Here is a 21047-nt window from a genome sequence, read left to right as displayed (position 1 = left end):
CACTCCATCGGTCTCCGTCTTCCCTTTTCTTCAGGACGAAACATTTTCGTGTCACTGGACTTGGAAACGACTCCACCGTGAGGTGGGACACCCTCTATTACCTGTTCCGTAAGACAGGTTCCCAAAACAGGAAGTAGGTTTAACTCGTCTGTGAGGAGTCTTGAGCCGGCGGTGAGTCCGAAAAATGAGGTTTTAAGGGCCGACGTCGGAGAAAGAGACTTGGGAAAGCAGACTCCTGGCTGGGCAACACCACTTCCGGGCCGCAGACCGCCCGACCGACGTACAAGCTCGCCGTTAGGCGGGGGCGGGGCCTGGGTCACGTGGCCTGCGCGGGGTCAGAGCCCGGCGTGCGCGGGAGCACGCAGAGCGGCTCGGCCCGCGGCCGCGCGCCTGGCGTGCGCGCGCAGGCCGGGGGCGGAGCGTGTGGGCTGAGCCTCCGGCGCGCGGCGGGGCGGAGGCGGGGCTCGAGCGCCGTGGAGGGCGGAGGCGGGGCCTCCTTCTCCTCCTCCTCCGGCGAGGCTGAGCCGGCGGCGGCGGGAGGCGGGTGACCCGCGGAGGGGCGTCTCGGCCATGACTGCGGAGCTGCAGCAGGAAGACGCGGCCGGTGCGACCGACCGCCACGGCTCGGTGGGCCTCGCGGCGGCGGGCGCGGACCGGGGGGCGGGCTCCGGGTCCCACGGCGTAGGGGTGCGGGGCCCAGGCGGGAGCCGCGCGGGGCGCGGGCGGGCGGGCCTGCGGAGGGCGCCCGGGCCCGGCGGGGGTGAGGGCAGCGCGCCGGCCGGGGTGAGCTCCGGGGCTCCGGGAGGAAGCTGAAGTCTCTGCAAGGCTCGCTCGCAGAGATTGAGGACTCTTCTTGGGGTCCGGAGACGGGCTGAAGTTCGAGGGAGATTAGCTGATTTGGGATACCAAAAATAAAGGGCTGGACTTGGGCTGCTGTCTGCATCTGGGATCTCTAAAGAGAGCGCTCCTGGCCCCCGACCAGGGGTGAGAAACTTCGGAAAGGGGCAGCTTTGCTGGATTTTTTTGTTTGTTTTTGTTTTCGAATTCGTTTTAGGGCAGTGCTGTTTTAAGAGTCTAAAGCAGACCGAAGTTATCTAAGTTACAGCGAGGATTTTTATCTTGAAAGACGAAGGGTCCTTGTTACCACTTCCTACCTTCCACATTTCCTTCCCCCCCACCCCATGTTTTTAAGCAGAAAGCCGCCTCCCCAGCTACTGCATTCATCACTGTAGATTTTCAAGGAAGGGGGAGGAACACCGTGATGAATAGAAGGTATGCTGATAATGCTGTCCAAGTCCTAGTATCTAAGAAGATTGAAATCAATATAGGGACTTCTGGGCTAAGGTGAGAGGAAAAGAACACTGGTTTGAGAGAAAAAAGGCTAGTGTCTGTGCAAAAAACAAAACAAAAACCAAACCTTGGGAAGTGGGCAATTTGAGAATGCCTTCTAATGTTATTGAGTGAACTCCGGGAGTTGGTGATGGACAGGGAGGCCTGGCGTGCTGTGATTCATGGGGTCGCAGAGAGTCGGACGCGACTGAACTGAACTGAACTTAACACTACCCCGTCACCCCTCAAATGGTGCGCTTTTTCAAGACAGAATGGGGAAACTGTACCAAGTATTTAAATGCGAGTTTGGAAGTGAGGACTTCCATAAACTGTTTATCTATTTACAGTACAGAGCTGTCACATACCTCCACGTGAGAAACCTTTTACGACCCCTTTCCACCCCCGCCCCCCTTCGGACACTCAAGAGACCAATAAAGTGACTGCACTTCCTTTTTAAATTCCTGTAGTAAAAGGTACTTCCAGGTCCTGGGCTCCAAAATGAAAGTAGGCAAATGGTGTTTCATGTGCCGATTTCTAATAGAAATATTGTTAGGTGTTTACAAATGACCCTTGCAATGTGAGTCAGGATTTTCTGTCGTTTCACAGATCAGTTCTGTTTATTTTAAAGGACAGTGACTTAAAAGCAGGTGGGAAAATCTTAGTTTTGAGATCGTCATGTTGATTTAGAGAAGAGACTATTTTAAGGGAGAGCAAGTCATATTTAAATTTGTTGGTTGAGACCATGTGCCTTTTGGTCAGCAGCAACTGCATGTACCTCTGCCGCAGTTTGAGAGATGACCACGGTGTCAGCCTTCTCCATTTAAACGTTCATGTGTGAGGTGTTTGATGAACACTTGTATATAAGTCATAGATATTTTTGGAAAGCTTTGGAACTCCAGTGGCTGTGGCTGGCTGGAGGACCTGATTCCTGGCAACCTGCAGAGTGATGACATTTACTGTTCTTCCCAGTGATTCGCCCCATACAGACAGATGATAAGCTTGGAATGCTTGATAATGTTTGCCCTTTTGGTTTTTTCTAATGTAAAATGCCTGAAGTTAGCAGGCTAGAATGAAGGAGTCTTATGTGAGAAGTACCTTTCCCATCTCAGAGGAAAGATTTTGGTGTTTTCTTCTTCATCTTAAGTTTCATGTTAGAATGAATTCTATTTTAAATTCTCTGAAGCAATTCTTCATTGCCCTTAACGGATCGTGAATTGTTCTAATTGAGGGGAGCTCTCCTCCCCTGACACTCAGCAGCTATTTAAAACTTAGAGTGCTTCCTTTCCCTTATTGGTCAGCGTGCATGGTACGGGCAGAATCTGTTATAGCCCCAAAGAACTTGAGTGGGACGAAAACGCAGTACTCTTGAAATCTGTTCTCAGTCTGCACTTGAGTCTAAAAGAGGGTATGCACCATTTAAATCACAGCTTCCCACATGGCGCTAGTGGTAAAGAATCCACCTGCTAATGCAGGAGACATGAGAGATGCAGGTTCGATCCCTGGGTTGGGAAAATTCCCTGGAGGAGGGCATGGCAGCCCACTCCAGTATCCTTGCCTGGAGAATCTCATGGACAGAGGAGCCTGGCGGGCTACAGTCCATGGGTTCGCAAAGAGTCGGACGAGACTGAAGCGACTTAGCATGCACCATTTAAATCAGTTCTTGACTTAGGTGAAAACCCAGCAGCAGTGTTTACTGTTGCTGTAGTGCTCTCGGAGGGAGAGCATTGAGCAGTCCTGAAGAGAGATCTTAGTTCTCTGCTTAGGAATTAAACCTGGGTAACCTGGATGAAAACCAGGAGTCCTAGCCACTGGACCACCAAGGGCCAGAGGCTAGAGGCAAAGTGGCCCTGGCTCTTGCTCCTGTTTGAAGCAAGAATAATATTTCAAGGAGGCAAAAAGTATAAAAACAATTACAAAGTTTATTATTAGAGACACAGCACAATATATGGGAGAGCACACAGGAAAACAGTTCGTTTATCCAACTTAGAATCAGGGCAGAGATACACACCGGGACAGCATATGGGCATCCTTTCTAATGAGGATTGGTGCAGTAAGTCAAGTTAGGCAGAGACACACACCTGGAGAGGAGTGGCGTTTAGAGACACACCCAGAGAGACGTGCGGACGTCCTGGATGAGGAGGAGCAGTGAGGAGGTGATGTAAATCATTTATGTAGGACAGTCCTTCCAGGTCTTTGTTTACCTTTGACCGATCATCTTATTTCTCTCTTCATGCCTGACTGGCCCATGGATCCTCCCCAAGATGCGTGTGCAGGCTTTTGCTGAGACAGTTCCCACTGTCGAGGCCTGCGGGTGCATGTCCACACTTCCTGTGGAGTGGGGTCCCCTCCCGTTTCAACCCCTAAAAGCATTCCCTCGCATGTGCAGACAGGGAAGTCTTCCTTGACCTCAGGAGTGGGCACCTTATCTCTTTGCTTTAGTAGAGCTCAGCTTTTACCACTAGCTTTGTCCTTAGAGTGTCTGATTTTAGAACAAAGGCTTAGTTTTACTCCACTTGACAACCACCAGGTGTCGGGCCCAGAGACCCACTGTCTCCTACCTCAGTAGGACAAGCAGTTTGAAGTCAGGTTGGCTCTTATAAACCTGTCAACCTTGGCAGCTATACTAAGGCTCATCACACATCCTGCTAATGGAAGCCCTATGAAAACCTGTTTCTGAGAAAATTTAGTGCCTGCTTTTGATTTATTGGTTTTACACTCTCTTTTATCTTGTCTCATTACTTGTAATTTTCGGAACATCAGTGAGTGAGTGCTTGGTTGGTATCCACAGCTCTCATGCCTCCAGCTACAAATAGTTCCTACTCACCCAGTACTTTTAGTAAATTTATAAAACACATTGAACAAGTAACACCTCACCAGGCAAGATCTTGCCCTGTGTTTTCTTTCAGCAAAGAAATTTAAAGCAATAGCCAAGTGAAACATTATTTCAAGGAGAATAATGATGCTGGTAATAGTAGTAAATAACCTTGATTGATCATGTGCTGTGTGCCAGACTGTGCTCACAACTTAACATACTATCTCAGTACTTAGGACAGCTTCAGGAAATTTTCTTATTTCTTGTTAAATAATTTGCACAAGGTTACTTACCTAGTAAAGGGTACAGCCAGGGTTGAATGCGGGGACTTCTAACTCCCAAGAGCTGAAGAAATCTCTGATCCTACTTCTTAGTTGATGGACCCATAGTCTTGGGTCAGAACCTATTACTCTGTAGAACTCTCTTCCTGATGTTTTAAATTTTCAGTCCTCACTGCACTCTTTCTCAATAGATTACCTTGCTTTCTACTTGAATGAGCTAACTGATACCTAAAGAGCTCTCTATCTCATGCTTGGTCCTCCCCCCTTCAGAATCTTTTTTCTCTTAGTGGAAGATTTATTCTTCCCTTCTCCCATCTTCTAGAGATGAATCTAAATCAGTGATGTCTGGAAACCTTTTTGATTGTGACGCCTAGGGAAGAATACCCCTGTCATCTAGTGGGTGGAAGCCAAGAATGCTGCTAAATATCCTGCAGTGTACAGAGAGCCCCACCTTCCCCAAAACAAGAAGTTGTCTGGCCCCAAATGTCAGTGGAGCTTAAGAAACCCTGGTTTAAATGATGTTTCTCCTCAATTGCCTGTTTTCTTTCATCTTCTTTATCCTAGCCTAGTTCCCAGGTACTTCACTGCCTTCTGCTCCCATGAGCCTCAGGATATGGTCCATGGACCAGTAGCATCCATATCACCTAAGAGTTTGTTAGAAATGTAGAAATTTGGGTGTGCTGGAGACAACTTGTACTGCCTCTGCAGGTAACTGTACACATTTCTTCCCAACTCTCTGTTCAGTGACCTCATGTTAGTAGCTTGAAATCTCAGTCGAAATATTTCTACTAAGGCAATAAGTAGACTGGACAAATCAACATACCACTGTTGGGGCCTCCACCCTAGACGTGCAGAATCAGAATCGCCTTTTGACAAGATCCCCGGGTGATAAACTTTGAGAAAGTGATCGGTTTTCTGCTCCAAAGGATTCCCATTTTCCCTTCAGCTATGCACACTTCTCAGTCCTCAAACACAGTAGCAACAATAGCAAAATCGTCTTTGCCTTGTTCTTTAGTTTACTGTCTTTCCTTTCATTTTGTTTACTTTCTTCTAAGTCCACCTGTTTCTTCTCTAAAACAGTTTTCCGGTTACAATGTAATTCCAACTCATTGTGGAAATTTTGAAAAATACAGACCCAGGCAAGGTTTAGCTTTTGGCTGGTAGGAGGCCCCCCTCCCCAGGCCAAAGTGAGTTGGTTCCCAGATTTTACTTGAGGTACAGCAGCAACTTAGCAAAATACCGGTTAGGAGGTGACTCTGGGGATCACTTAGGCTCCAGCACGATGAGGGCTGATTGCCCACAGGCCTACAGAGAGGCTGACCAGGCAACAGACGATTAGATTGTAGGGCAGTGAGTGGTTTTATGTGATCAGCATCTCCGAGGGCACCCAACGAGAGCCTTGCCAGCAGTCGGGTTTTAGTATTTGTAGCAAGTGAAATGGATCTCTTGGAGGTGACCAGTGACTAATCACCTTCCAGTCAGGTCAGTGACCTTTCATACTAGTTCTTTCTACATGCTTGCTTATTCAGATTCTTTCTCAAGTCCCATTTTCATGTTTTGATTTGTGATGATTTTTCATGGCCACTTTTTGGTTGATATTTATTTTGGCATTTGATTTTGTTGCTAGTTATTACTAACTGTTCTGCTTTTACAAAAAAATTCCAGCGTGTTTTCTTGAATCATTCACCATAGTCTCATCACAGACGTACCACAGTGAACTCTCACTTCTGAATTGATGACATCATTTTACAACTTTCTCATGAAAACTAATCCTGGAAAAGATGTTTGAATTTATGTAGTACAGCCTTCTTTTTTGTGGGTGGAGGGATGGAGTCGTACTGCACACGACTTAGTTCCCAACCAAGGATAGAATCTGTGCTCTTAACAGTGAAAGTGCCAAGTCCTCACCACTGGACCACCAAGGAGTTCCATACTGCACCTCTGCCTAGGGTGCGAGGGCTTCAGTAGTTGTGGCACTCGGGCTTAGCCTTAGCTACTCTGTGACATGTGGAATCTTGCTGTGCCAGGGATCAAACCTCTGTCCCCTGCATTGGCAGGTGAGTTCTTATCCACTGCGTCACCAGGAAAATCCCCTACTACAGCTTTCTTGGTTTTGCAAACACAGTAACTGGTTTCGGGAGTTGATTTACTCCTGATCACAGTCTGTGGCAGAACCCTGGCCTCAGACTTTGGTTCCGTGCCCTGTTAGTGTGCCCATTGTTGCTGCTGCTGTCTGTCCTGAGCTCTCTTCCCTAGGACCTTTGGGCCCTGTGTTTCATGTGTGTTTGTTTGTATGTATGTGTGTATGTATTTGGCTGCACTGGACTTAGCTGGATGCAGGATCTTTAGTTGTGACATGCAGACTCTTAGTTGCAGCATGCGGGATCTAGTTCTCTGACCAAGGGTGGAACCTGGGCCACTTGCATTGGAAGCTCAAAGTCCCAGCCACTGCACCACCAAGGAAGGCCCTAAGGCCTTTATTTTTCTGGCTTTTCTACATTTCTTCTCTGCTAGCGGCGAACCTTTGCTTTCTTTGTTGTTACTGTCTTTTTATTAACTGCTTCCAGATCTGCATGTCTGATCCCAAATTGCAGATGACTTCAACTCCTCTTTTTCCAAATGCTTTTTGAGCATTTCTACTTGAGATAAACATTTGCTGCCTCACTCCTTTTCCCACAGTTACTATACCAGCCCTGCAAATACATACTTGTAATCATAGCATCTGCCACATGCCAGTTTTTGGTACATTTTTAATCTTTATAAAAACCTTACAAGGTATGAATTATTATGTCTTATTATTGTGGGAAAACTCAGCCTCAGATATTAATGTAGCTTCAGTTCAGGTCAAAGGTCCTAAGAAGAAATTTTTAAACCAGAGTCTGACTCTGTATTGCATTTGAAAAAATGACTTACTCAAGAATAAATTCTAAGTAGCACAGTTGACCTGGAGAAGGCAATGGCACCCCACTCCAGTACTCTTGCCTGGAAAATCCCATGGACGGAGGAGCCTGGTAGGCTGCAGTCCATGGGGTCGCGAAGAGTCGGACACGACTGAGCGCCTTCACTTTCACTTTTCACTTTCATGCATTGGAGAAGGAAATGGCAACCCACTCCAGTGTTCTTGCCTGGAGAATCCCAGGGACAGGGGAGCCTGGTGGGCTTCCGTCTATGGGGTCGCACAGAGTTGGACACGACTGAAGCGACTTAGCAGCAGCAGCAGCAGCACAGTTGACAGGCTTCCCAGGTGGCTCAAATGGTAAAGAATCCACCTGCGAATGCAGGAGATGAAGGCAGAAGGAGCAGGGTTCCTGCCTTGGGTTGGGAAGATCCCATGAAGAAGGTGATGGCTACCCACTCCAGTATTCTTGCCTGAAAAGTCCCATGGACAGAGGAGCCTGGCAGGACTACAGGCTACAGTCCATAGGGTGGCAGAGAGTCAGATGACTTAGCAACTAAGCACAAGCAGCATAGCACAGTTGAGACTTCATGCCATTCTGACTTTGCCTGCTGCAGTACATGCCTTTCTAGAACCGAACTTTTTGACTACCTTGACAATTTATGGAGCACTTTAACATATTTCTCATTGAACCCATATAGCAACCCTATGAAATAAAATTTAGTGTGAAGCAGAATTTGCAAAGTGACCCAACTAGTAAGTAATAAAACTAAAACCCTGGCAAAGGCAATTATTTTTCTAGGATATCAATATTTTTATTATAATCTGTAGATGAATTTTGTCAGATGTAAAGGTCACAGTATTTTACATTTAAAAAATATTTTTTTCATTTTAATAACAATTCCTGTATGCGTTACTTCATTTCATAGTCACACCTGTGCTGTCAAAGCTTAGGGTATACTTTATTTTCCTTCTGTAAAAATTGATGCTCAAGAAAGTTGAAATTTGCTCAGAGGCTAATGTGTGGTGCAGTCAGGGCTACCGGTGCTATTTCCACTATCAAGGCTTTCTAATAAAAACAGGTCAAAATACCAGACATTCAAAGCCAGGTTAAAGATCTGTGTGAATAGATGCTAGCAGCTGCTACATGATGGTTGGTGGGTTAAATTTGAGATAGCCTAAGAAAATATTTCCTTTTTCCAATATTCCTGCCCAAGTTAGTACTTTCCTGGTGTCTTTATTCTTTTTTGTTGTGTGTATGCACGTACATATGCAAAGCTCAATTTTTATTCAGTTGAGGTGAGATTCAGATAATATAAATGACCTATTTTAAAGTATACATTTAGCATATTCAGAACATTGCACAACCACCACGTCTGTCTGGGTCCAAAATATTTTTATCACCCCAGAAGTAAACCAGATTCTACTAAGCAGTCCCTCACCATTTCCCCTGCACTCTCCCCACTGGCCACGCTGACCTGCTTTCTGTCGCCGCGTTTTACCTGTTCTAGATAGTTCATATAAATGGAATTGTATAATACGTGGCCTTTTGTGTCTTGGGTCTTTGACTTAGTTTATTGAAGTTTATCCAAATTATAGCATGTATCAGTACTTCATTCCTTTCAATAATGGCTAATATGCAGCTCTGGAACCAAACATGGAACAACAGGCTGGTTCCAAATTGGGAAATGAGTACCTCAAGGCTGTATATTGTCACCCTGCTTATTTAACTTATATGAAGAGTATATCATGTGACATGCCGGGCTGGGTGAAGCACAAGCTGGAATCAAGAGTGCCAGGAGTAATATCAATAACTTCAGATATATCTGCAGATGACACCACCCTAATGGCAGAAAGTGAAGAGGAACTAAAGAGCCTTTTGATGAAGGTGAAAGAGGAGAGTAAAAAAGCTAGCTTAAAACTCAACATTCTAAAAATTAAGATCATGGCATCCGGTCCTATCACTTCATGGCAGATACAAAGGGAAATGAAAGCAGTGACAGACTTTATTTTCTTGGGCTCCAAAATCACTGTGGACGGTGACTGCAGCCATGAAATTAAAAGACGCTTGCTCCTTGGAAGAAAAGCTATGACAAATATAGACAGAGTACCAAAGTATTGATGCTTTTGCACTCTGGTACCAGAGAAGACTCTTTGAGAGTCCCTTGGATAGAACTGATGCTTTTGAACTGTGGTGCTGGAGAAGATCTTGTGAGTCCCTCGGATAGCATAGAGATCAAACCAGTCAGTCCTAAAGGAAATCGACCCTGAATATTCATTGGAAGGACTGATGCTGAAGCTCTAATACTTTGTCCATCTGATGCGAATAGCTAACTCATTGGAAAAGACCATAATGCTGGGAAAGATTGAAAGCAGGAGGAGAAGGGGTCAGCAGAGAATGAGATGGGTTGGATGGCATCACCAACTTAATAGACATGAGTTTGAGTAAATTTTCCAGGAGATAGTGAAGGACAGGGGAGCCTGGCATGCTGCAGTCCATGGGGTTGCAAATAATTGGACATGACTGAGTGACTGAATAACAGATATACCTTACCTATTACATCTTACCTGATGTAAGATGTGATTTTTCCATTGGTGGACATTTGAGTTTTTCCCACCTTTTGGCTTTTGCGAATAGTACTTCTGTGAACATTTATGTCCAAATATTTGAGTGCTTGCTAAGTCACTTCAGTCATGTCTGACTCTTTGTGACTCTTGTGTTCTGTAGCCACCAGTCTCCTTTGTCCTTGGGATTCTCCAGCCAAGAAAACTGGAGTGGTTGCCATGCTCTCCTCCAGGGCATCTCCCTGACCCAGGGATCAAACCTGTGTCTCCTGCATTGTAGGTGGATTGTTTACCACTGAGCCACATGTAAAGTCCTAAATATTTGAATACCTGCTTCCAATTATTTTGGTTATATACCTAAGTGTAGAATTGCTGGGTCATAGGGTAATTCTGTATATAACGTTTTGAAGAACTGCCAGACTTTTCCACAGCATTTTTATTGTTTTGCATTCCCACCAGCAGCACACAAAGATTCCAGTTTCTCTATATCCTCCCCAAACTTGTAATTTTCCATTTTTGCTTTATTTTGGTTTATAGGAATCATCTTTGCCCATGAAATGGTATCTTATTTAGTTTTGATTTCCTTTTTCCTAATGGCAGTTGTTGTTAAGCACCTTTTCTTATGCTTATTGATCATTTGTATCTCTTCTTTGGGTAATGTCTGTTTCAGTCCTTTGCCCGTTTTTGAATCGGGTTTATTTGTCTTTGGTTTTTGAATTGTAAGAATTTTAATATAATCTGAAATACTAGACCCTTATCAGATTTATGTTTTGAAAATATTTACTCCCATCCTGTAGGTTGTCATTTCACTTTTCTTGATAATATCCTTTGTTGCATGAAAGTTTTTAATTTTGATGAAGTTCCACTTACCTATTTTTTCTTCTGTCACTTGTGCTTTTGGGATAATATAAAAAGAATCCATTGTCAAATTCAAGATACCGAAGATTTACCTCTAACTTTCTTGTTAGAGTTTTATAATTTTAGCTCTTATACTTTAGATGTTGATCCATTTTGAGTTAGTTTTTGAATATGGTGTGAAGTAGGGGGTCAAATTTATTCTTTTGCAAATGTATAGTTCTACCACCGTTTTTGTTTGTGGAGTGTGTAAATTTAAAGTGTACATCATGTTACTTTGGTAAGTGTATATATTAAAATATGTTTGCTCTTCTGATATTTATCACATCACATACCTATAGCACATTATTATTATGTTCAGTAAACCTTACATTAAATCTCTATGGCTATTTTAGTACTTGTTGCAAATTTTGCTCTTAAATACTGTCAATCTTATCCTTACACCATCCCGAACACCATTTTTTGAAGGGGCTTTTTCTTTCCCCATCAAATAGTCTTGACATCTTTATCAAAAATCAGTTGACCAGGACTTACCTGGTTGTCCAGTTGTTAACAGTCTGCCTGCCAGTGCAGGGGACACAGGTTCCATCTGTGGTCCTGGAAGATCCCATATATCACAGGGCAACTAAACCCATGTGCCACAACTACCAAGGCCCCTGCGCCTAGAGCCCATGCTCCGCAGCAAGAGAAACCACTGCAGTAAGAAACCTGCACGCTGCAGCAAAGAATAGTCCCCACCTGCCGCAACTAGAGAAAGCCTGTGTGCAGCAGTGAAGACCCAGCACAGCCAAACATTAAATAAATAAACAGATAATAAAATTTTTTATAAAAAAATTAAAAAATCAGTTGACCAGAGATGATGACTCTTTTCTGGACTTCCAATTCCAATTCATTTGCCTATCTGCTTATCCTCATGCCAGTACTATACTGTCATGATTACTGTAGTTTCACAGTAACTTTTGAAATCTTATTAGAGTGTGAGTCCTCTTTGTTCAATATTGTTTCGGCTATTCAGCATCTTGTGAAATTCCATATGGATTTTAGAGTCAGCGGTTTCATTTTTGTAAAAATGATCATTGGAATTGATCTTTTTTACATTGCATTGAATCTGTAGATCACTTTGGGTAGTATTGACATATTAATATTAAATCTTTGTGATGGTTCATTTTATGTGTCAGCTTGACTAGACCAGGAGGTGTCCAGACGTTTTGTCAAACATTCTGGTTCTGTCTGTGAGGGTGCTTCTGGATGAGATTAGCATTTGAATCGGTAGGGTGAATAAAGCTGATTGCTCTCGCTGATGTCTTTGGACCTCATCCCAGCTACCAAAAGCCTAAATGGGCTGATAAAGAGGAAACTTTACCTACCTAATTGGGTGCAGGTCTTCTCTTGCCCTCAGACTGAAAGTTATGTCATCAGCTTTCCTGGTACTCAGGCTTCCAACTCAGGTTAAAATGACCCCATTGGCTGGTTCTCCAGCCAGTGCAGATCTTGGAACTTCTCGGCTTCCAAAATACCGAGAGCCAATTTTAATAATAAATTTCTTAATTCACATACACTGGAAACCATGAATACAGGATTTCTTCACACACACACATGCACGCCCTGTTGGTTCTGTTTTTCTGGAGAACCGTAATATGGTCTTCCAGTCCATGAACTTGGATGTTTTTCCATTATGAAAGTTTCATTTAAGTTTTTTCTCAGTGTTATGTAGTTCTTAGTATACAGATGTTTCACCTTCTTGGTTAAGTTTATTCCAAGGTATTTTATTCTTTTGGATACTACTATGAATGGAATTGTTAATTTCCTGTTTAGATTGTACACTGTTACTGTATAGAAACACAGCTGATTTTTTTTCTATTGATCCTATGCTCTTCAACTTTGCTGAATTTATTTATTAGCTCTAGTGACTTTTTTAATGGATTTTTTTGCTGTTTTATATATCATGTCATCTGTAAGTAGAGATAGTTTTGCTTTTTTTCCTTTCCAATGTAGGTGCCTTTTATGTATTTTTCTTGCCTAATTGTTCTGGCTAGAACTTCTAGTATAATGTTGAATAATATTGGTGAAAATGGGCTTCTTTGTAGTAATACTGATTTTAAGGGGGACTCTTTCAGTCTTGCACTACTGTGCGTGATGTTAACTGTGAGTTTTTTTTTAATACAGACCCTTCATCACGTTGAGGAAATGCCATTCTTTTCCTAGTTTCCTGATTATTTATATCATCAAATGTGTTGTATTTTTTCTGCATTGATCAAGATGACTTTTTTCCGCCCCGCTTCATTCTGTTAGTATGGTGTACTACATTTTTTTTTTATGACTTCTTTTTATGTCTTTTGTCAGTCACATTCTCTTAGGCATCCATTTTCAAATACTTGACTGAGCTTCATCTCTTCATTCTTTGAGATGTGCAGAGTATACTCTTAGTGCCTAGTCACTCAGTTTGTCCAGCCCTGTGACCCCACGGCCTATAGCCTGCCAGGCTCGTCTGTCCATTGGATTTTTCAGCAAGAATACTGGAGTGGGTTGCCATTTCCTCCTTCAGGGGATCTTCCCAACCCAGGGATCGAACCTGCATCTCCTCTGTCTCCAGCATTGCAGGTGTATTCTTTACCCACTGAGCCATTGGGAAAACCCATAGACTGTACTCTACCATTCCACTTTTCCTAGCAGCTTCCTGCTGCTTTCATCATCTTTGGTTTATTCGGTAGCTGTGTAACTCATGGTTAAGCTTTCCTTGTTTTTAACCACTTTTAAACTAGCTGTTAACATGTGCTAGATTAATCCCTTTAAAATGGCTTTTTTGCCCCTCACATTTCTTCCCTGCTGAAGAGCCTGTAATGATTTTATGTTGTTCATTAGATCAAATCTAAACTCATCCTGACATTTAGAACTGTTCATAATCCCATCCCACGTCACCTCTCTGGTTCCTGTTATTTATAAAAGATGGAAACTACACACTGAGGCCCATCTAATAATAACATAGAATTTTGTTTGTAAAACTATAAGCATGTAAACTTGGTTTCTGTATCTTTTTCTGTATTTTCTTAGTTTCTCATTTAGCAAATAGATTGCTAAATGGCATTTTCTTACATTTTTGAAGATGCGTTTCATAAGACCTTGTCATATTAGTTTCCTGGACCTGTTTCTTGTATTTGGTTGAGGCATACATATATTTAAAGAAATGAAAAAATATTGTCGTAGTGTATTCTAAAGTAAGAAAAAAAACAAGCTGCAGGACTTCATGTATAGTATAAAAGAAGATGTTCATGTGCATAGACCATTTCTGAAAAATGTCAGAAACTATTAATAGTGATTACTCCTGGGAATGGAACTGGATGGAAGGAACAGGGAAATTTCCCTTTCATTTTATGTTGTTTTTTTTGCTGTTAGAATTTTCTACTCGGTGAATGTGGACAAAAGAGATGAAAAAGTTTGAGTAAATAATGATTAGTTGTTTTTCCTTGCTTTTAATATTAGTTCAGACCCCTCTACACCATTTAGGATTGACTAACTTTTAAAAGCTTTTAATGCTTTTTAAAAACGTTCATCCAGTTGATGAACTGAAACAGTGATTTTCATCACGTACCTAATTTTTGCACCATTAAAATAAGTTATCGATTGCAGGGGATTCAGTTTTATCCAGAAAGAAATGGCTGTTTGTCATTTGTGGAGTCATAAGGCACACGAGGAACGCAGGGCTGGAAGAAGCACAGGCTGGAATCCAGATTGCGGGAGAAATGTCAACAACCTCAGATATGCAGGTGACACCATCCTGATGGCAGAAAGTGAAGAGGAACTCCAAAGCCTCTTGATGAACTTGAAGGAGGAGAGTGGAAAGGTTGGCTTGAAGCTCAACATTCAGAAAACAAAGATCATGGCATCTGGTCCCATCACTTCATGGGAAATAGATAGGGAAACAGTGAAAGACTTTATTTTTTTGGACTCCAAATTCACTGAGGATGCTGATTGAAGCCATGAAATTAAAAGACGCTTACTCCTTGGAAGGAAAGTTATGACCAGCCTATATAGTATATTAAAAAACAGAGACATTACTTTGCCAACAAAGGTCCATCTAGTCAAGGCTATGGTTTTTCCCGTGGTCATGTATGGATGTGACAGTTGGACTGTGAAGAAAGCTGATCGCTGAAGAATGGATGCTTTTGAACTGTGGTGTTGGAGAAGACTCTTGAGAGTCCCTTGGACTGCAAGGAGATACAGCCAGTTCATCCTAAAGGAGATCAATCCTGGGTGTTCATTGGAAGGACTGATGCTAAAGGTGAAACTCCAGTACTTTGGCCACCTCTTGCAATGAGTTGACTCACTGGAAAAGACTCTGATGCTGGGAGGGATTGGGGGCAGGAGGAGAAGGGGACGACAGAGAATGAGATGGCTGGATGGCATCACCGACTCTGTGGACATGAGTTTGAGTGAACTCTGGGAGTTGGTGATGGACAGGGAGGCCTAGCGTGCTGTGCTTCATGGGGTCGCAAGGAGTCAGACACAACTGAGCGACTGAACTGAACTGAACTGAAGTCACTTTAGATTTCCATATTATGAGTAAATTGTACCAACATAGAGTTGTTACTGGAATAAAAACTGAAAAAATAGCAGGGCTTTTGCGGACTTTTTCCGTGGAAATTGGAAAGGTTAGCGGCAGTCTCAGACTATGTTAAGACTCTGTTATATAGCCTGGGTTTCTGAAGTTGCTGCTGTGTATTTTCTTTGACTCCTGGAGTTACCCTTTGCTTTCCTTGGATATTTAAGGTTTATTTTAAAATTAGAAAACCAGATCTTTGACTTTGGAGAGAATTTTATTAGGCACACCTTGGTATTTCTTCATAGTAAAGTAGCATTTATCAGTTACTTAGTTTTAAAAATAGAAATGTCCTTGTAAAAGTAGACAATCGAGATAAGTAAATGTGTGCATCAGAATAGTGAAAATAGTATTCCTGTTTGAAGGGATGGAATCATCTAGAAAGCACCCTTGTCACAATGCTAAACTGGGTATTTTGAAGATTGTGAGATTAGTAATCGCAGTAGTTTGCTCATCAAGGAGTTTTAATTTAGTTGCAGTAGGATTAGGCCAGTTGTTTATTACAAAAACTTGATAACTTAATGTTTTTACCATGCAAATAATCCTGTTTGTTGTTTATGATGAGGTGAGTTGCCGTCTTTGCTGTAAGAGATTCTCAGTACAGAGAAGCTTTGCACCAAAACCATGGAGTAGCTGAGCTCTTTCTAGAGATTTGTGTGTGCCTGTCTTTCTTTACTGCCTCTGGGCAAGAAAAAGAGAATGCTCTTTGTTTTATGAAAATAATGTGTATTTAGTTAAGGAAATGCAAACCTGTTGGCTCTTGCCAGTTATTTGACTTCATTATGACTAGAGCACAGGCTTTGTCTTGTCTCTTGTTGGGAGTGTACTTTATTTGTAGCAGCATAGTTATGGTAAAGTTAATATTTAAATCAATTTCGTGTGAAGTTGAGGAGAAACTGAGTTAACGATGCGCTAAGAGCCTAATGAGCTTAGCTTGTCTGTTGCTGTAAAATTAACATGTCAGATATACCCATCAGGCTCCTCTGTCCATGGAATTCTAGAGGTAAGAATACTGGAGTGGGTTGCCTTTTCCTCCTCCAGGGATCGAACCCGAGTCTCCTGCATTGCAGACGGATTCCTTACTGTCTATACCCAGGAAGCCCTGATCAGGATTTGGGTGGTGGATACTACTGAGAATTTAGGTTTAGCTAAATGTTTATAAGACTGAGTCATGTAATAGCAGTTGTTCATGTGTGCCAATAGCGTAGCTTATTCCTTGTGAAATGTCTTGTTCAGACTCTTAATGGTTATTTTTGATTAATCATTTAATTGAAGACATTTGATGACAAAATTGGTTTTGTAAACCTTAGTTTTCTAATTTGCACAATGAAGATGATCCTTGACTATTTTAGGGTTGTTCCAGGGATTACATGATGTATGAGGCATCCAAGGTTCCTGACAGAAAGGCGTTCAGTAAGTGTTAGTTACAACTGTGAACAGCACTGTCCTGTGGATAATTCACATTAGGTAGTGTGTTGTGTGATTCTTGTCTTTATGGAGGCAGTAGTTTCACATTTAAAACAGACATCCACATGGTGAGAAGTATCAGGTAAAGACAGGAAGTCCCATTCCTTTGCAGCCTCATTTGTTCCATTGGCATGGGAGGTTAGAAAGGGCAGAGAATAGTAAGGGGCTGGAGTTCTTGAATAGTATGCGGCTTCCCAGGTGGCTCAGAGGTTAAATCATCTGCCTCCAATGCGGGAGACCTGGGTTCAATCCCTGGGTTGGGAAGATTCCCTGGAGAAGGAAATGGCAACCTGCTTTAGTACCATTGCCTGGAGAATCCCACGGACGGAGGAGCCTGGTAGGCTATAGTCCATGGGGTCACAAAGAGTCGGACACGACTGAGAGACTTCACTTTCTTTCTTTCTTTCCCAGGTGGCACTAGTGGTCAAGAACCTCCCTGCCTGTGCAGGAGATGTGAGAGACAGACGCGGGTTGATCCCTGAGTCAGAAAGATCCCCTGGAGGAGGCAGAGCAGCCCACTCCGGTGTTCTTGCCTGGAGAATCCCTAAGGACAGAGGAGCCTGTGGGCTGCAGTCCATGGGGTCACACAGAGTCAGACTGAAGTGACTTAGCACACACACAGAGTTCTTGAGGGAGATGAGATGGGTATAACACTGTTCTTGGAGCTGCAGAGAATGATTTTATGTCGTTGTCGTCTCTGCCTGATAGCTTTATAAAAGGGGGAACCTGAGAGTTTGTTTTCCTTTCCTGAGTGTATTATTCTAAATGTGTTAATGTCTGCTGCTACCTGTTAAAGCATGGAGACAGAGGAGTGGGACTTTAACCTGTGGCCACATGTAATGGTTAGTAAGTTACTTGTCACTTGAATACCATATTTCGTTGATTAGCACTTACTTGGCATCCTGGGATCTCTGAAATTGAGATACTTCTTACTTGACTGTCTTCCACGTAGCATATGTGGTGTAATTATCATGGTCTACACACACGTGGGCTCGGTCATAGCTGTTCCTGCCACCGTGGTAGCCAAGTTACATACCCTGTTGGTACTGCATGGTTAGTTTACTTGCCATCTAAAACGACTTTAAAAAGATCACACTATGATTCAGCAGTGAAACAAACAAAAACTATGAAGAAAAGCATAGAAACAGAACAGCAGGGTACAGATTTGATTTTATGTGAAGTAAAATATTTGTCTTTGGAGGAATGGTTGCAGTTTCAGATTTTCTTGCGAAACTATAATCAAATATGTCATGGGGCCTCAGAAAGGAAGATACTATAGGTGTTTTAAGCTTTTCTTGTTGTTGTTGCTGAGAAACATGCAAAAGAATTACCTAATGCATGCCAGGCTGTGCACCTGGAAGCAGGGTGAATTGTTCTGTTCCTCAACATAAATGAGACATTTTGGAGCTACAAGAAGCTGATGTGACCAGTTCATGTGTCTCCTAGGACTGTCGTGAAGGTATTGTGTCATAGTTTAAGTAGCAGCAGTTTTTCTCTTTGGTGGCACCATTTTATAACTGATGGCACCTTGGCACCTTAGATTTAGTCTCTTCTACTGTGTACCTCTCTAGCTCCTGCTGGTAGCTTATTTGGAACTGATTGTTCTACCAAGTAATCAAAACTGTGCTTATATAAAGGCAGCTAAAATAAAAATAGGAAACTTGCTAAGATCAAGGTCAAAATTTAAGAATAAAATATTTGCATTGTTTTGCATTAAGCAGGCATTCTCGCCTGTTCTCTTAGTCTTCTCAGATACAGCATGACACAGAGGTTAGGGTGCAGACTCGAGTCGGGCAGTCTGGGGTCCAGTCCCAGCTCCAGCCCTTACCTCGCAGTAACTTCCTGTGAGTTACTCAGCCTCTCTGTGTCTCTCTCACAGGTTTGTTCTGAGAGATAAATGAGTTAATACCTCTGAAGTGTTTTGAACAGCACCTGGCAGGAAGTAAGCAGTGTGTGTGAGCTGTTATTCCATCTGGCATTGTCTTTTGTTGATACACCGAGTGGTCTGAGGTGAAGATGTACTTGTCTATCCCACTCTTCCCTTCTTGGTTCCAGTTCAGGGCAGATAACGCTACCCGTTTCCCCTTCCCAGTTGTTATTCCATCCTCTTTAGGGTACGTCAATTTGGACTTTTTAGAAAATTGCGTATGATTGAGCTATATAGATTCACACACTTTTACACAGTATGATCAATGGAATTAGGTTCATTTGGAAACAGACTTTTTGATGCTTTACTTTTCTAAACATCACATGCTGTGTATTTTCAGTGTTTTCCAAGGTTAGCTCTGGACACTTCTTAGTGCGAGTCCCTCTCCCAGTGCCCAGGCAGTGACTTCCTGAGACAGATGCCCAGCCTCTAGGACTGCTGGGCTCAGCAGGGTAGGGTTCCATTTCGAGCCTATGACCACGGCCTGTGACTAGAACAGAAAGACTGTTGATGCTTTTCTGAGGACTGTACAGGGGTGTTTCAGTTAGTTTTTTCTAGTGCGTGATACTTGAGTGTTGCATTGGGCCCTCAGCTGTTGAAGAACAGAGGATACTGTTTCTCTTACAGCTGGCAGGGAACTAGACTGCCTCTTGGAGACACAGCACTAACTGAAAGATAGTTAGTGGTCAAACATCAGCTGTTGATTCGGGGCTTCATTCTAGGATAACCTTAAGAATAGTATAAATTAGATTTCTGCTGGCTGGACTGAATTTGAACTGTTTCGTTTTCAGTATTCATCTGAAAGATCACTATGTCTTCAGTTGGGCCAACCGACTGTTTAAGTTGAGCTTACTTGTAAATAGGTGTTTTGTGTTAACTTTTGTCTTTGTGTAAAACAGGACCAAATGCTTAGTGAAGACTTTGAGGCCGAAAGGGGTTATAAACTGATCTTGTAGCACAGAAGGTTTTGCCATGATTCAGATTAATGAAGAGAAAACACTCCATGCTTTATTCTCTCTGGAATTTTATTTATAATTCAGAAAATTCTGGCTTTATCTATACTTCTTTTTAATCCATCAAACCTAAAGTTTCAAATGTGACGTTCGTGGTATCGTTTGTTAATTACACGATCGGAAACTTATTGTCAGTGAAAAATGACACACACAAATGGCATGTGCAGTGAACCTTAAAATAGCACATCTTCACATCCATGCAAATTCCCTGGACTCCTTATAGTGACCTACTTACGCACTGCTCACAGAAAGAAATATGAGGCACTTTAAGTGTCCTTTAAGGCTAGAATATTGCCTTTAAATGTTTTATGTATTTGTAGTTTTACTCTTTACTTGTATTTCTTCCCCAAGTACCAAAAGCATTTTCTATGATTAAGCTTTTAAAAGAGTAATACATTTGACATTTCATAATGTGTCTGACAGTCAGTATCTTGTTGCCTGGAGCTTGTTGGTTTTTTAAAGTAAGAAATGCAATTCTCAAGCCTGTTTACCCTAGATGTTTATGTCTCTTCTTCACGTGTATCCAGGTTTACTTTCTGATTGACACGTGTCTTGTGTTCATTTTGTTTCTCAAATACAGAGCTGCCAAATGCTGTTAAATCAACTGAGAGAAATCACAGGCATTCAGGACCCTTCTTTTCTTCATGAAGCTCTGAAGGTTAGTTTCAAGTCCTCTGTGAGTCAACAGGTTTTAGAATAGTTGTTCATATCATAGTTATGTCTGTTCAAACTATTTTTATGCCAAAATGAAAGTGCATATGTATAGGGACAGAAGTTCTAGAGGTCAAATGACCCATTATCTTCAACCTATAAATTATAAGAGCAGGAAAAAGTTGAGGATGGAAGAGACAGTGCAGGGAACTCTGCAGAGATTTAAGATACATATCAACTAACTGCCCTGTATAGACCTTTTATGGATCCTGATTCAAACTAAAAAATACTTGAGTCAGGGCAATTTAAACTGGTTATTTGTGTGAGGACAGCACTGTGGGTTGTATATTTTTTTAAAGATACATTCTGAAATGTTGAATGATGATGTAATAAGATGCTTAGGATTTGCTTTAGAATATCTGGGGGAGAGGAGGCAGAAGAGATAAAATAAGATTGACTGTGGCTCAGTGACTATCGAAGTCAAGTGATCGGCACTCGGGATTCAGTTATATGTTCCCACTTCTGTTGTATACGTTAGAATTTTTCCCTAAGGAAAGTTTAAGAAGTTAAAACGAAATAGGAGTATGGTCACCACCAGAGAATATGATGACTGTTTGGCACCTTTATTGTAGGGGCTGACTTCATTTGGAGTCT

At 42.4% G+C, this 21047-nt stretch overlaps 1 protein-coding gene across 8 annotated transcripts in view; it reads left to right on the top strand.

The window, feature by feature from the left end:
* The first annotated feature begins 473 nt into the window (after positions 1-473).
* Positions 474-21047, top strand: part of USP28 (ubiquitin specific peptidase 28) — a 67126-nt gene continuing 46552 nt past the window's right edge. For all 8 annotated transcript variants that reach the window (XM_055423045.2, XM_055423044.2, XM_055423039.2 and 5 more), the window contains exons 1-2: positions 474-627; positions 20323-20400. In XM_055423045.2, the coding sequence (XP_055279020.1) occupies positions 571-627; positions 20323-20400 (135 nt within the window). In that variant the 5' untranslated portion in view covers positions 474-570. The remainder of the gene's footprint in view (positions 628-20322; positions 20401-21047) is intronic.

This window comes from Moschus berezovskii, chromosome 14 (genome assembly GCF_049115385.1).
Source record: "Moschus berezovskii isolate FMDL1 chromosome 14, NW_MosBer_1.0, whole genome shotgun sequence".
In the NCBI taxonomy this organism is placed as follows: Eukaryota; Metazoa; Chordata; class Mammalia; order Artiodactyla; family Moschidae; genus Moschus; species Moschus berezovskii.
This window is presented reverse-complemented; position numbering and strand designations above follow the sequence as displayed.